Source organism: Panthera tigris, chromosome B4 (assembly GCF_018350195.1).
Source record: "Panthera tigris isolate Pti1 chromosome B4, P.tigris_Pti1_mat1.1, whole genome shotgun sequence".
In the NCBI taxonomy this organism is placed as follows: Eukaryota; Metazoa; Chordata; class Mammalia; order Carnivora; family Felidae; genus Panthera; species Panthera tigris.
The window spans coordinates 64,107,499-64,119,866 of record NC_056666.1 but is presented as its reverse complement, the minus strand read 5'-3'; the positions used below and the strand labels follow the sequence as shown (position 1 = coordinate 64,119,866).

The following is a 12,368-nucleotide window of genomic DNA, read 5'->3' as shown; positions in this document are numbered from 1 at the left end:
CACCCCAATCCACTCCATCCCCCACTACCACCATCACAAATGGACAACGACTCTGTGTGAAATATTTGTGACCTGCCAAATTTTACAGCTTTACCTTGTATCCTCATGATGCCAGTGGGCATATTATGGGCTACAAAAAGCCCTACAGTAAAACAAAACAAAACAAAACAAAACAAAACAACAACAAAACAAAACAAAACCCGTTTGACTTTGAACCCAGTATATGTCCAGGAAAACTCGTCATTATAGATGACAGGTCAACATCCCATGGAGCTAACGTGTCTTGGAACACGTTTTGGGAAAAGTTGTCCTAGGGACTCCTTCGTTCTGACAGCTATAGCCCTGGTGATTCCCCCCCACTTTCCCATCTCCATTACTGGCATCTCTTCCTGACGTTGCCATCATTTTGGCTGCCTTCGTGACCCTGACTCAAACTGAGCTGAAACTCCAACCTGTCCTTGGCTCTGGGAGGTGATGCTGCTGCTCCCAGCTCTGAAGGTACACTCTCCCACAATGTGCTGACCACAAAAGCAGCACTAGGGACAAGGCTCTGATTGCTTGAGTCCTGCACGCGGAGTCTCAAACTGGAGTAGCTCCTGGATGAGCCCAGGTGAGATCACAACTCTGGAATTCTGCCAGTCCATTTTCTCTGCACCCCCCATCCGCCCCTCCCCTGCAAAATCCCACATTTTAGCAGACTTGAAAGCATACAACTTAGCAAACACAGAAAACTCTGCAAAAGGACTTTTCCTCCCCTTTAAAGTGGTTATAAAATAGGATTAAAGTATTACAATAATTAACCATGCAGAGAACAGCCATGTGTAGAATACTGTGGGCATTGTACAGTATTGTACAGTGATACATTGAAAAAAGTATCCTAAGACCCCTGAATGTAAAAGCACATTACTGGCCTTTAATTCTGCTGAGTCACAAACAGATCCAACTAATCATTTGCTCTGTGACCTCCCCAGGGTCACACCCCAAGATCAGGCAAATCTTGATCAGTACATTTGACAGGAAGCTTGACTTCTTCCTCAAGACTTATAACCCATACACCAACAGGGAATTAGAAAAGGTTATGCTCCCTGGAAAGAAACTAGTTTTCAAATTGGCCTTTTCTCAACTGATTTGTTCTCTAACCACCAAGAGGCATTTGTATAAATGCAGTGCAAGGCATAGCTTCAGACAGGGATATATTGATGCTACAAGATATACTCTTCAGGAACATACATTTTGTCACAAAAATATTAACAATCATAACTTGGAATTTCGTAATGCTTTAAAACTTACACAGTATATAACAAATTTGCTTGTAAATACTACTGTTGTTTCTGTTAGCAATAGTAGTAGTAATAAAACTTAACAACGTGGTTTATTCTGAGCCAAGTATGCAGTATGTGAAGCACTTTATATGCATTATTTCATTTGCTCCTGTCAAGAATCCTGTGAGATAAAGGCAGGCAGGCAGGCAGGCACTGTTGTGTTCATTATGAAGGTGGTAAATGGGGGTAGTGATACATGGCGGTGGTGGTAAGTGACTAGGCTGATGTCAGAGGTCATATCTACATGGAATTTCTCAGTATCCTCTGGACAGGCACTCCGGCTCATAATTCTTTGGCTTCACTCAGCACATAATCAAGTGATTACATCTGTTATATTATGGCTATGCGCCTTGATCCTGTGCCTCTACTTCAGCCAATACTGCAGCCAGTAGCTTCAAAGTACCCAAGGTATTAAAAAATCCTACTTAAGAAATACTAGGTAAGGGGTGCCTGGGTGGCTCAGTCAGTTAAGTGTCTGACTCTTGATTTCAGCTCAAGTCATAATCTCACAGTTCATGACATCAAGCCCAGCGTCAGGCTCCATGCTGTCAGCGTGGAACCTGCTTGGGATTCTCTCTTTCCCTCACTCTGTGTTCCTCCCTCCTTTCCTCCCTCTCTCTCTCAAATAAAAAAATAAACATTTAAAAAAAAGGAAATATGAGGTAAGAATTTTGATTTGGGGTAACTAAATAGATCAAGACACAGTTCCAGTCTTCTCTGCCTCTTCCCTGTTTGACCTCCTCACTTGCCCTTCACTTCTTGACATTTTTCATCTCCTTCCTCTGCTGACGTCAATAAAGCCTCTCCATCATATACTCTTAACCATTCTCTTTGGAGACCAGTGGGCCTATCTCTCAGGTTCCCTCCATGACAGTCCAGTGCTACGGTTCAGGGCTGCACTGTGGCTCCTGCTATACCTGACCCAGACTCTACAAGGAGAGGCCAGGAAAGACCTCATAAGGCACTTTCACACAGGTCCTACCACATTTCACTTTCATCATCAACAGAAGTATGTAGGACAGAGGTCTGCATGTTATAGTAAGGTTGGTAAATGATGATAAAGCCAAGAGTCACATCAGGGGTTTGGATTCCAAGGGCAGTGCTCTTTCCACTACAACTGGGGTCAGGCCCATTTACATTTTGCACTGCAAATGGGCTCATGATCCGGAACACTATTTCCAGTATTTGCTCTGTTTTGCCAAACACTCCACTCACCACATATAAGCGCTGTAGTGATCTTAAATCCAAATGAATTGAAATATTGTTCTGAGAAACCAAACATACTCTTTAATCACTAAACACCCTAGTTATTGCAAAAACCAAGTTTAAGAAATATTTTTTAGAAATAAAGTCTTAGAATCTGCTCTAAGGAATTAAGATAATAAATGTCCTCAGAGCAACTCAGATCTCTATTTACTTCAAGAATTCTGCCAAACCCAGCAATTATAGCCTGCCACAGACTTCAAAGAACTGAAGTGCATTTCTTCTCCATAGCTGGCATGCGTGCAACTTTTCCCCCTACTGGAAGACTGGTTATACAGGTTGGTTGAAGATGAGAGAAAACATGTTAAAAGTTGCATGTATGTGCTAATTCAATAAGCATGTACTTAGTACCTTGCAAGAGAGGGCATCAAAACAGGAACAGTAAGTGCCAGTGTAGTGATCAGTGTTTAGGATCACTAAGATCCTCATCTTGCTCTTAAGTTCAAAGGAAGTTTAAAATGCCCCTCAATCAGGAGACTGCAAGCTACAGCCCATGAGTCTCTCAGTGGGAAGGTTAAAAGATACCTGATTCAAGGTTTGCAATTTATAGCTCACAGGGCATATCTGGCCCACCATTTATTTGTGTCAATGAAGTTTCATTGGAATACAGCCACACTCATTCTTTTATATATCGTGCATGATGCTTTTCACTAAATTGGCAGAACTGAGTAGCTATGGCAGAAATCCTATGTCCCACAAAGCCCAAAATGTATTTGTGATGTGGCCCTCTGCAGGAAAGGTTTGCAGACCTTGACCTAAATAATCAAGTCAACAAACCATGGATTAATGGTGAAGTGCTATATAAACACTATTACTACTATAGCACTATGTTAATATTATAATTTTCCAGAACCAGTCTTGGCTCTGTCCCCAGCTAGCAATGTGACCTTGGACAAGTAAAAACCGCTAGGTTTCAGGAAAGTCATTAACAGCATCACGGCACAGTTGATCTTACATAGTATCTACTACATCTGGGCTTACAGATGACTCAGGAGTAAACTAACAGTGTTACAGAGTATGATCTTTACTTTCTTATCGATCTTAATCCCAGATGCCTGGTATGCTATTAATTCAGTTACCTAATTCTTTTTAGTAAAAATTATCTTCCCCTGCTATCTCATGCATATGAACCAATAAGCCAATAGGTCATGCTCTTGGTCAATAATTCTCAACCACAAATCACTGTGGAACTTTAAAAACAACAACAACAACAAAACACCTGCAATACCTGCGCAGAATTCTGGGTCAATGAAATCATAATCTCTAGGGACCTAGATTATCCAGGGACCTGGAGTACCTGGGACCCAGGTATCCGTGTTTTAAAGTGATTCCAATGTGCAGTCAAGGTTGTGTCATAACAGGCATGGATCAAATTAGTATTTGCAGTGGAAGCTGTATGAAATGAATCTTTAAATGTTAAGCTGTTAAGCTGAAGTTCTACCAAAATTATATCATAAAACAGGAGTACCATAAAGACCTAGTGAAATTTTAATAGAAACAATTTAGGCTCACAACATCGATTAGCTCCTATCTAAGTCACAGCCAAAATTTATATCTCAAGAATGAGGCCCTCTTCACCATGTGGTAGATAAAGTAAGATGATCTGATTTTAGAATCCACTGCTGAAAAACAAAACAAAACAAAAACAAAAACAATGGTGTATATGAAAAGCTATCAATTAGAAGCCTTGAGAATTCAAAAGAGGGAGATTATTCCTGGCCAAGTAAGGAAAGTTCGGCTATGAAAGGAAGCTTCTAAAACAATAAAATTTAAAAATTTTATTGACTTCATAAACTCTGAAAGAAATAAAAACAGATGTAAGAAAAGAACTTGAAGGGCAAAATAAAGTTGTTTTTTTCTAAGAGCTATAGCCAACTCATTTATTCAAGATGTCTGGTTTATAAATTAACCAGAATCTTGGCTTTTCCTCTTCCTTCAACCCAATGCCAAACTATTTTCCATTTATTCACAATAAATTTATCTGCAGATCCAGAGAGAAGAAAATCAAACTGGCCAAAGTTTTGTAAGGTTTGACAAAGATGTTGCTAAGACCGAACAGACCTGTTAATTATCTTAATCACAAGCAACAAGAACTGACTACTGCGCCTCTTGACACATACACAAAATAGATCCTTTTCATAACCAAATCCTTCCTGACTTTGCTGATTTTCATTAATTTTGCACCTGCTTTTCTGAACTTGATTTCTCTGAACCTGATTCCCAGCAGCTAAAACATTCCAGCCTGACACTCTCTACTAACCAGTGTCTGCAAGCATCTGTCTGCCTACTTCACACTAAATCACATAAAATTACTGGCAGATTTCTTCCCAGCCCACTGTCTTCTTACACTTTGTTTTGCAGTTACCGACACTGTTCATTCACTTTGCAAACCTGGGTTTAGCTTCCTGGCAGTCATGGATAAAATGAACTCTACCAAGTAGGAAAAGTTCCTCAGGGCCAGCCAGTCCTTCACCCTGAAAGCCACTTATTTAAACATAACCAATACGATCTCTATAGCCCAGCATCAGCCAAACCTACTGTGGGAAGCAAGGCTAATGTTTATCTGGAAGTGCATTTTTTTTTTTCCTCAGAGAAAACAGGGTGGCTTAGTAAAAGGGCAAGGTTTTGACATTATTATTTACTTTGTGACCATGAGAAAGTTGCTTACCTTTATAATGACATTTTTTTCTCCTTTAGTGTCATTGCTTAGGTTCAGGTCACAGGTAGATAGATGTGGACCTCAGTACTTCTATTTGAAGAGTGGCAATTTTTTAAAAAACCTGACAAGGTCGGTGACCTTGGAGACAGTCTCTTATCAGTCCCAACCCACCTTTTCATTTCGATACCCTTTCTTTTAAGACAAACATTAATATAAAGCCCATTTTACTGAAAATTTAATATTTAACAGCTTACCAAGTTAGATATTTGCTTTCCTTACTCCCTGCTGTGTAATCAGACCAGCAGGCCTTGCGGCCTCGTATTTTTCCCTGGCTGGGTTCTAGACCAGGAGTACAATAGCATTGTGTGTTCAGCTTCTAACAGTGTAGGGGATTGTTTCAGTCACGCAAAACTTAAAAAGCAAATATTCCATCTAGCTTTTCTATTATTTCCTTTTTTTTTTTTTTTTTGGCTCGCAGAGGAAGTTAGGAAGAAAAATAAGCCAATTCATCAAATATAACCACTTTTCTAATTCTGAATTTTAAAACTGCATTATATAATTCATGTTTAGTTATGTCTAATAGGACTGCTCCCACAAAGAAAAAGTTTCTTTTATTCATTCCATGATGAAACCAGTCTCATTACTGCTCTTGCTTAATATCCTTTAATGGGACTACAAGACCTGTAGCAAAAATTCTGATTTGCATAAAAGACTTCACCATCAGACATCGGCCTACTTGTAAAGGCTGCACATCTACTCACAGCCACATACAGCCTAATGCTGCAACCATATTCCCACCTTCTCCATTCCTGGAACATAATCACATTCTTTCATTCTACATATATGTGAAGACCCCTAGTGGATACCTGAAACCATAAGTGGTACTGAATCTTGTATTTACTCTTTTTCCCATACATACATACCTAAGATAAAGTTTATTTTATAAATTAGGCACAATAAGCAATTAGCAATATTAATAAAATAATTATAACATATTGTAATAACAGTTCTGCGAGTGTGCTCGCTCAGTCTCTCAAACTATCTTGTCCCACACTCACCTTTCTTCTTGTGATGATGTGGGATGATAAGATGCCTGTGCGAGGAGATGAAGCGAGGTGAATGACGCAGGCATTGTAACATACTGTTAGGCTACTAGTGACCTTCTGACAATACATCAGAAGAAGGATCATCTGCTTGTGAAACCATGGATGAAGGGGGACTACTGGACAGTTACCTTCCTCATCTCTAAGCATGTCTCCTTATCACTATCCTGTACTTAAATAAGTTAGTGAATTTTAGACTAAAGAAATATAAAAAAATATCTTTTTGCTCAATATCTTCATTCACTATTTTGCTATTTTCTGCTCTAAATTAGCAATTCTGATAGAAATAAATCAAGAAAAAAATTTATTGGGCAATGTTAAAAGAGAAAAACTGATGATATTCTACATAAATTGGTAACTTCACCAGTTCAATAGTCATTGGGGGCTTACATTTACAAAGTAACGAAAATAATCATTTTCAAGCTTTATGTACTTCTTATTACACTCTAAGTAGATTTCCTATTTCTAAGAAGTCACGTGATCTAACAATGTATCATTATTACTCTGATAAATATATTATCATATAGCAAATCATCATTCATAGAACTTAACTGCTTGTTATAGATTTTTAAATGTGGGTCAATTTCCAATTATCCAGATGGATTTGGAAAGAAATTGTATAACGTATAAACACATAAATAGTTCACACACTTTAATCCATGAACTGGTTTTCAAGCTTTGTAAGAATTTATTTAGAGGAAACATTTCTAGATTGTTACATTTTATTCTATCTTCTTTCTTTTCCTTCTTTCCTTCTATAGGAGAGTTTCAAATTTAAATGCCTTTAAAGGCAGGAGGAAAAAACCCAAGAAAAACAAAGAGGGGAAAGTATACCCTTAATATGTAACAAAACATCTTAAACATTTTATTTTCATCTTGCCATAATTTTCTCCATGCAGACAGTTCCCCAAATTTCCTGCTCTCACACCCCAAAACCTCTCCCATCTGTTTTCTCTCCTGCAACACAGCCCTATAATTCATAATCCAAAACCATTTATTGAGCCCATCCATGACTTCAGTGCCACCCCCTTTGTTCTGTTTTTTTTTTTTTAACATTTATTTATTTTCGAGACAGAGAGAGACAGAACATGAACGGGGGAGGGTCAGAGAGAGAGAGGGAGACACAGAATCTGAAACAGGCTCCAGGCTCTGAGCTGTCAGCACAAAGCCTGACGCGAGGCTTGAACTCACAAACCACAAGATCATGACCTGAGCGGAAGTCAGACGCTTAACCGACTGAGCCACCCAGGCGCCGCTGTTCTCAGTTCTTTATAAACTGTTATCAGCTTGGCCTCCAGTCTTCCAACAGAAAGACACTCATTACTCAGATTCTGCTCAACAAGGAAGACCAGAAACTAATTAGCACAATATTTACTCTATGAAAGAGAACTGAGGGGAATAAATGAAAAACATGACAAATATGTATAATTTATTGACTTCTCTGTATCCCTGCTCATTTAGCTCTAAATTTCCTAACAGAAAAGGTTATGAATATTAGAAAAATACTCATTCATATAACACATATTAACGAAGCACCCAGTATCTGTCAGTCACTGTCCTAGGCTCTAGGGATATAGCAGTGAACCACAAAACAACAACAAAATATATTACATAAATGCTAGTTGGCATAAAGTGCTATGAGGAAAACAAAGCTGGGTAAAGGAGACAGAGAGCTGTTGGGCAAGGTAGTTCAAGGAAGGCTTCCCCAGTCGGGTGACAATGAGTGGACCCAAAGACAGTGAGGCACACAAATATTTGGGGGATTAACATTCCAAGGGAAAAGATAAAACTACAAAAGCCCTAATGTAGGAGTACAGAAGTGTTCAGGGAGAAATCAGAAAGACAACATGGATAGATAAGAATGAGCAGGGAGCACGTTTAGCATCGAGGTCAGAGTTAACAGGGTAGAAGCTAGGGTCAGGAGAGGCAGGACCTTGTATATCGTCCCTGACAGAATTGGGAATCCACTCAAGGGTTGTGAGCAGAGGAGAGACCATGATCTGTTTTCCATTTTTAAAGAAGCATTCAGGCTGCTGGGTGCAGAACAAACTCTAAGTAGTCAAGGGTAGGTAGGAACCTATTGGAATAATCCAAAGAAAACTTGAGTGTGGCTTGAAGCAGGGTAGCAGCAGTGGACATATTAAGACATGGTCAGTTTGAAGTCTCTTGAAACAGGATTTGTTGACAGATTAGATGGAAGAGAAAAAGACTGAACAAAGGCTAATGTTTTTGGGGGTGCCTGGGTGGCTTAGTCAGTTACGTGTCCGACTTTGGCTCACGTCATGATCTCTCCATTCATGAGTTCAAGCCCCGCGTTGGGCTCTGTGCTGACAGCTCGGAGCCTGGAGCCTACTTCGGATTCTGTGTTTCCCTCTCTCCGTGCCCCTCCCCTGCTATGTTCTCTTTCTCTCTCCAAAAATAAACATTAAAAAAAAATTTAAAGAAGAGCAAGGTTTTTGGCCTGAGTCTAAGAAGTAACAGATGATATACAATGATATGGAGAAGGCCACAATGACTTAGTGGTTTTTTTTTTTTTTAATTATTAAAAAAAAAATCTTGTCTATATTCATTCTCTAAGGGGAGAACGAGTGGTTTTCTCCAGGACAGGTCTTAATAACTACCATGTAGAACAACCAACCTCCATGGCCAACACTATGTTTCTCCTCATAGGCATTTTCCCTCTGCTGCTTCAAAATAGGACCAACCAACTACAGAACCCTGGTCAATTAGCAGAGCGGAAAAAAATCATAGAAGGACCTGATCTAAACAGGGCTTAACAGGTACTGTGGTAGTGGACAAGTCAGAAAATATATTTAAATCAGGGAGAAAACCTTTCAAAATATATTTCAGACCAGTAAAAATTAGCTCCCTATTTTATAAGCAAGAAAGAACACAGAGAGTGAATATGATTATCAGAGGATAGATCAGAAAGGAGGTAGGGACCAGACACCTAAAAAAAGGCTTTGTTATTTTTTGAATGAATGGTGTTCTAGCATCTACGGAGAGGCGGCCAAATTTAAATCTCACTCTTGGATTACAATGTAAGTTACATTATTTTGGATGAAAATGAAATGAAGACCATATTATTATCCCTGCAAAGATTAAACAATACTTACTATTGAGTCATTGATCACGCTATTTTCACTTTTCAATTTCCATGTGAGAGTCTGTCTAGAGGTACACGTTTTAAAAAGGAAAATCTCTTCAAGTCATTAAACGAAGATAAAACTTTTACAAATAACATGTAACTATGTGTATGTGAAATGTTTTCTTAGACAACTTACTGGCAATAAAAGTAAACCACTGGTATGGGCAGGAAGTGCTCTATTACTGTCTTTTCAGTTTAAAAACCTTAAAAGGAACTTGTAAAGCGCACACTATGGTAGCAGCCACTCACTACAGGGAGGTGTCCATTAGAACAGAAAATTCTAGTAGTTTTCTCTCCATCTGAGAGCTGCCTTCCAGGAAGGAATATTAATTCCCTCCAATCAACCCTAACTGAAGACGGAATGAAAAGAGAGAGCAGCTATTTCAAGGAGAGAGAGAACTTCACTAATGGAGAAAGAAAAATACTTCCCTTTTGTCAGTTTGAAACAATTTTTCATATTTAGAGTATGATGGGAAACCATGGTGAGATCATACAAACCTTGAGCTTACTTACGCAAGAATAGTAGAACCCTCACAAAGGAATCAAGCCTTCCACCTACATGAGGGAGGAAGCAGGAGCAGGCAAGGACTGGGCTCCTCAATCTCTAGCAACTACTAGAACCTGGGAGCAGAGCCAGCCAAGGTTGTGGGGCTCCAGGAGGGAGCCTCAGCTTGCCTGCAGCAGTGCTAGGACCAACCCTTCCCTCGCGCTTCTACACTCCGTGCAAGCTCCACTGAGGCCAAAAGAGGAAAGGGTGACGTCAGAAAAAAAAAAGAGAACCTTGGTAATTGTGAAGACTGCCTGTCGTAAGGTGCAGCTCACCCTGTTTAGCAATGTAGGCATTCTTCGGGAGGGTTAATACCCATGCAGAAACAATGGGAAAAGAGCTACACAAAATGAACCCATTTCAGCCTTAAAAAATATTTTTAGCATAAAGTTCCTGTCACATGGTTATATTTCTACCACACAGTAGAATTTCATTCCTCTTTCAAAGTCCATTTCTCATTTATATGCTCTCTAGAATACTAGAGGAAGGAAACAGTAGCTTAATACCAGTAACAATTTAAAAAAAAAGTCCAGATCTATGCCTATCTCTGCAATGTTATCTAATGTAAAACACATAACACTCCTCTGAACTTTACTAAAACAAGAAGGCTGGGATGGTGGGGTTTGTTTGAACAGAAGAGTGCTCCATGCAGTAGCACTAGAAAAGGATTAGTAGTAAACATTCCTTAGCTTTGTTCACACTAGAAACTGAAGGGGAAAAAAAAAAAAAAGGAAAGAAAATTCTTGCTTTCTTTCTCTGCATTCTTCTCCTTACTGACTGAATTTTTAAACTGTCCTAATGTTACTAAGAATGAGTCAGAGAAATAGAACTTAAACCAATATGTACTTTGCTAGCCCAGAGACGCCTCCTGAAAGAGCCAAAAACCCTGAAGATACTACATATTTAATGTGAAAGTTGAAAAATACCGTGAACCCTATTCTTAACATGAAAACAAAACCAAACTCTCTGCCACTTATAAGTCCCTTGGCATGCTGTGTTACCAACTGACCACACTATTAAAAAACAAAACAAAACATAAGAAAGATACAGCAGAAAATGAAACCACTTACCTTGATCAGTGGACGTGACTTCACATATATTGATAATTAGTTTACTTTGGTTTGATAAGAAAATATCTGTCTTTACTCTTTCAGAGATCATGGGATAACATCTCACTCCTGGCTTTAAAACCTCTGCTAGACTGGAAATCACACAGAGCAGCCAGGAGCCCGCACCAGTGCCCTGTGTACCTCAGGGCATTCTCAGACCTTACTTCTCAAAGACAACCTCATGCATAATATGCCACACCCCCAGAGGAAGGGCTGCTGCAGGGTTTTCATGAGACCAAGTATCTGGTGATACAGAGACGTCTATTTATTACGGTAAAATAAACAACAACAGAGGCACATGGAAGCTTCAAGTGAACTAGAAATGCATTTGGGAATAGGATGGTTTATAAACTGCCTAATTCCTTAACTGTTAGTAATGCTCTCAAAACGCCAGCGTGAAAACAGTTTGTTTCCACTTTAACTGGGTCCATGCCCTGGACGGAAGAGGTTACAGACTCTGGCTTCACAGGCTTAAGACGTTAAAATGTCATTTTGGATGATCAAAAATGCTATTTTGCCACTTTGACGTTCCATTTTACGACAGGTCATGAAGCTTGGTGAATAAATACTACTCATCGATTTCCTAAGGAAACCAAGTTTTGTTACTTAGAACACTGTACAATTGGTATAATATTTATTACTCACTTTTCTATATCTTTTTATGTTTGTATCATTCAACAAGTACTCGAAAAATTCCTCATATCCTGAAATATTAGAAAATGTCAATTAAAATATTTATAAGATCACAGTGAAGTAACAGGCTATACAGACATCCCTCTCATGGTTAGAAATAACCTCTCCAATCTCCTCCTCATTGTGTCCATAGGCAATCAGTGTCACAGTCCAGTTGCATCAAATCACTTGGATGGCATTTAAAAAAATTTTTAACATTTATTTATTTTTTGAGAGAGCGAGACGGAGCATGAGTCAGGGAGGGGCAGAGAAAGGGGGGTACACAGAATCCAAAGCAGGCTCCAGGCTCTGAGCTGTCAGCACAGAGCCTGACACAGGGCTCCAACTGACAGACCGTGAGATCATGACCTGAGCTGAAGTCGGACGCTTACCCACTGAGCCACCCAGGTGCCCCTTGGATGGCATTTTAAAACACACATTGCTGGGGGAACCTGGTGGCTCAGTCGGTTGAACATATGACTTTGGCTCAGGTCATGATCTCACGGTTGGTGAGTTTGAGCCCCATGTTGGGCTCTGTGCTGACA

General features: G+C 39.5%; 1 protein-coding gene across 3 annotated transcripts in view; it reads right to left on the bottom strand.

The window, feature by feature from the left end:
* FGD4 (FYVE, RhoGEF and PH domain containing 4) overlaps positions 1–11,763 on the bottom strand; it is a 129,038-nt gene extending 117,275 nt beyond the window's left edge. For 2 of the 3 annotated variants that reach the window (XM_042992084.1, XM_042992085.1), the window contains exon 1: positions 11,113–11,763. In XM_042992084.1, coding sequence (XP_042848018.1) covers positions 11,113–11,203 — 91 coding nt within the window. In that variant the 5' untranslated portion in view covers positions 11,204–11,763. The remainder of the gene's footprint in view (positions 1–11,112) is intronic. The other variant, XM_007090721.3, reaches the window with a different exon arrangement.
* Between the last annotated feature and the right edge of the window lie 605 nt (positions 11,764–12,368).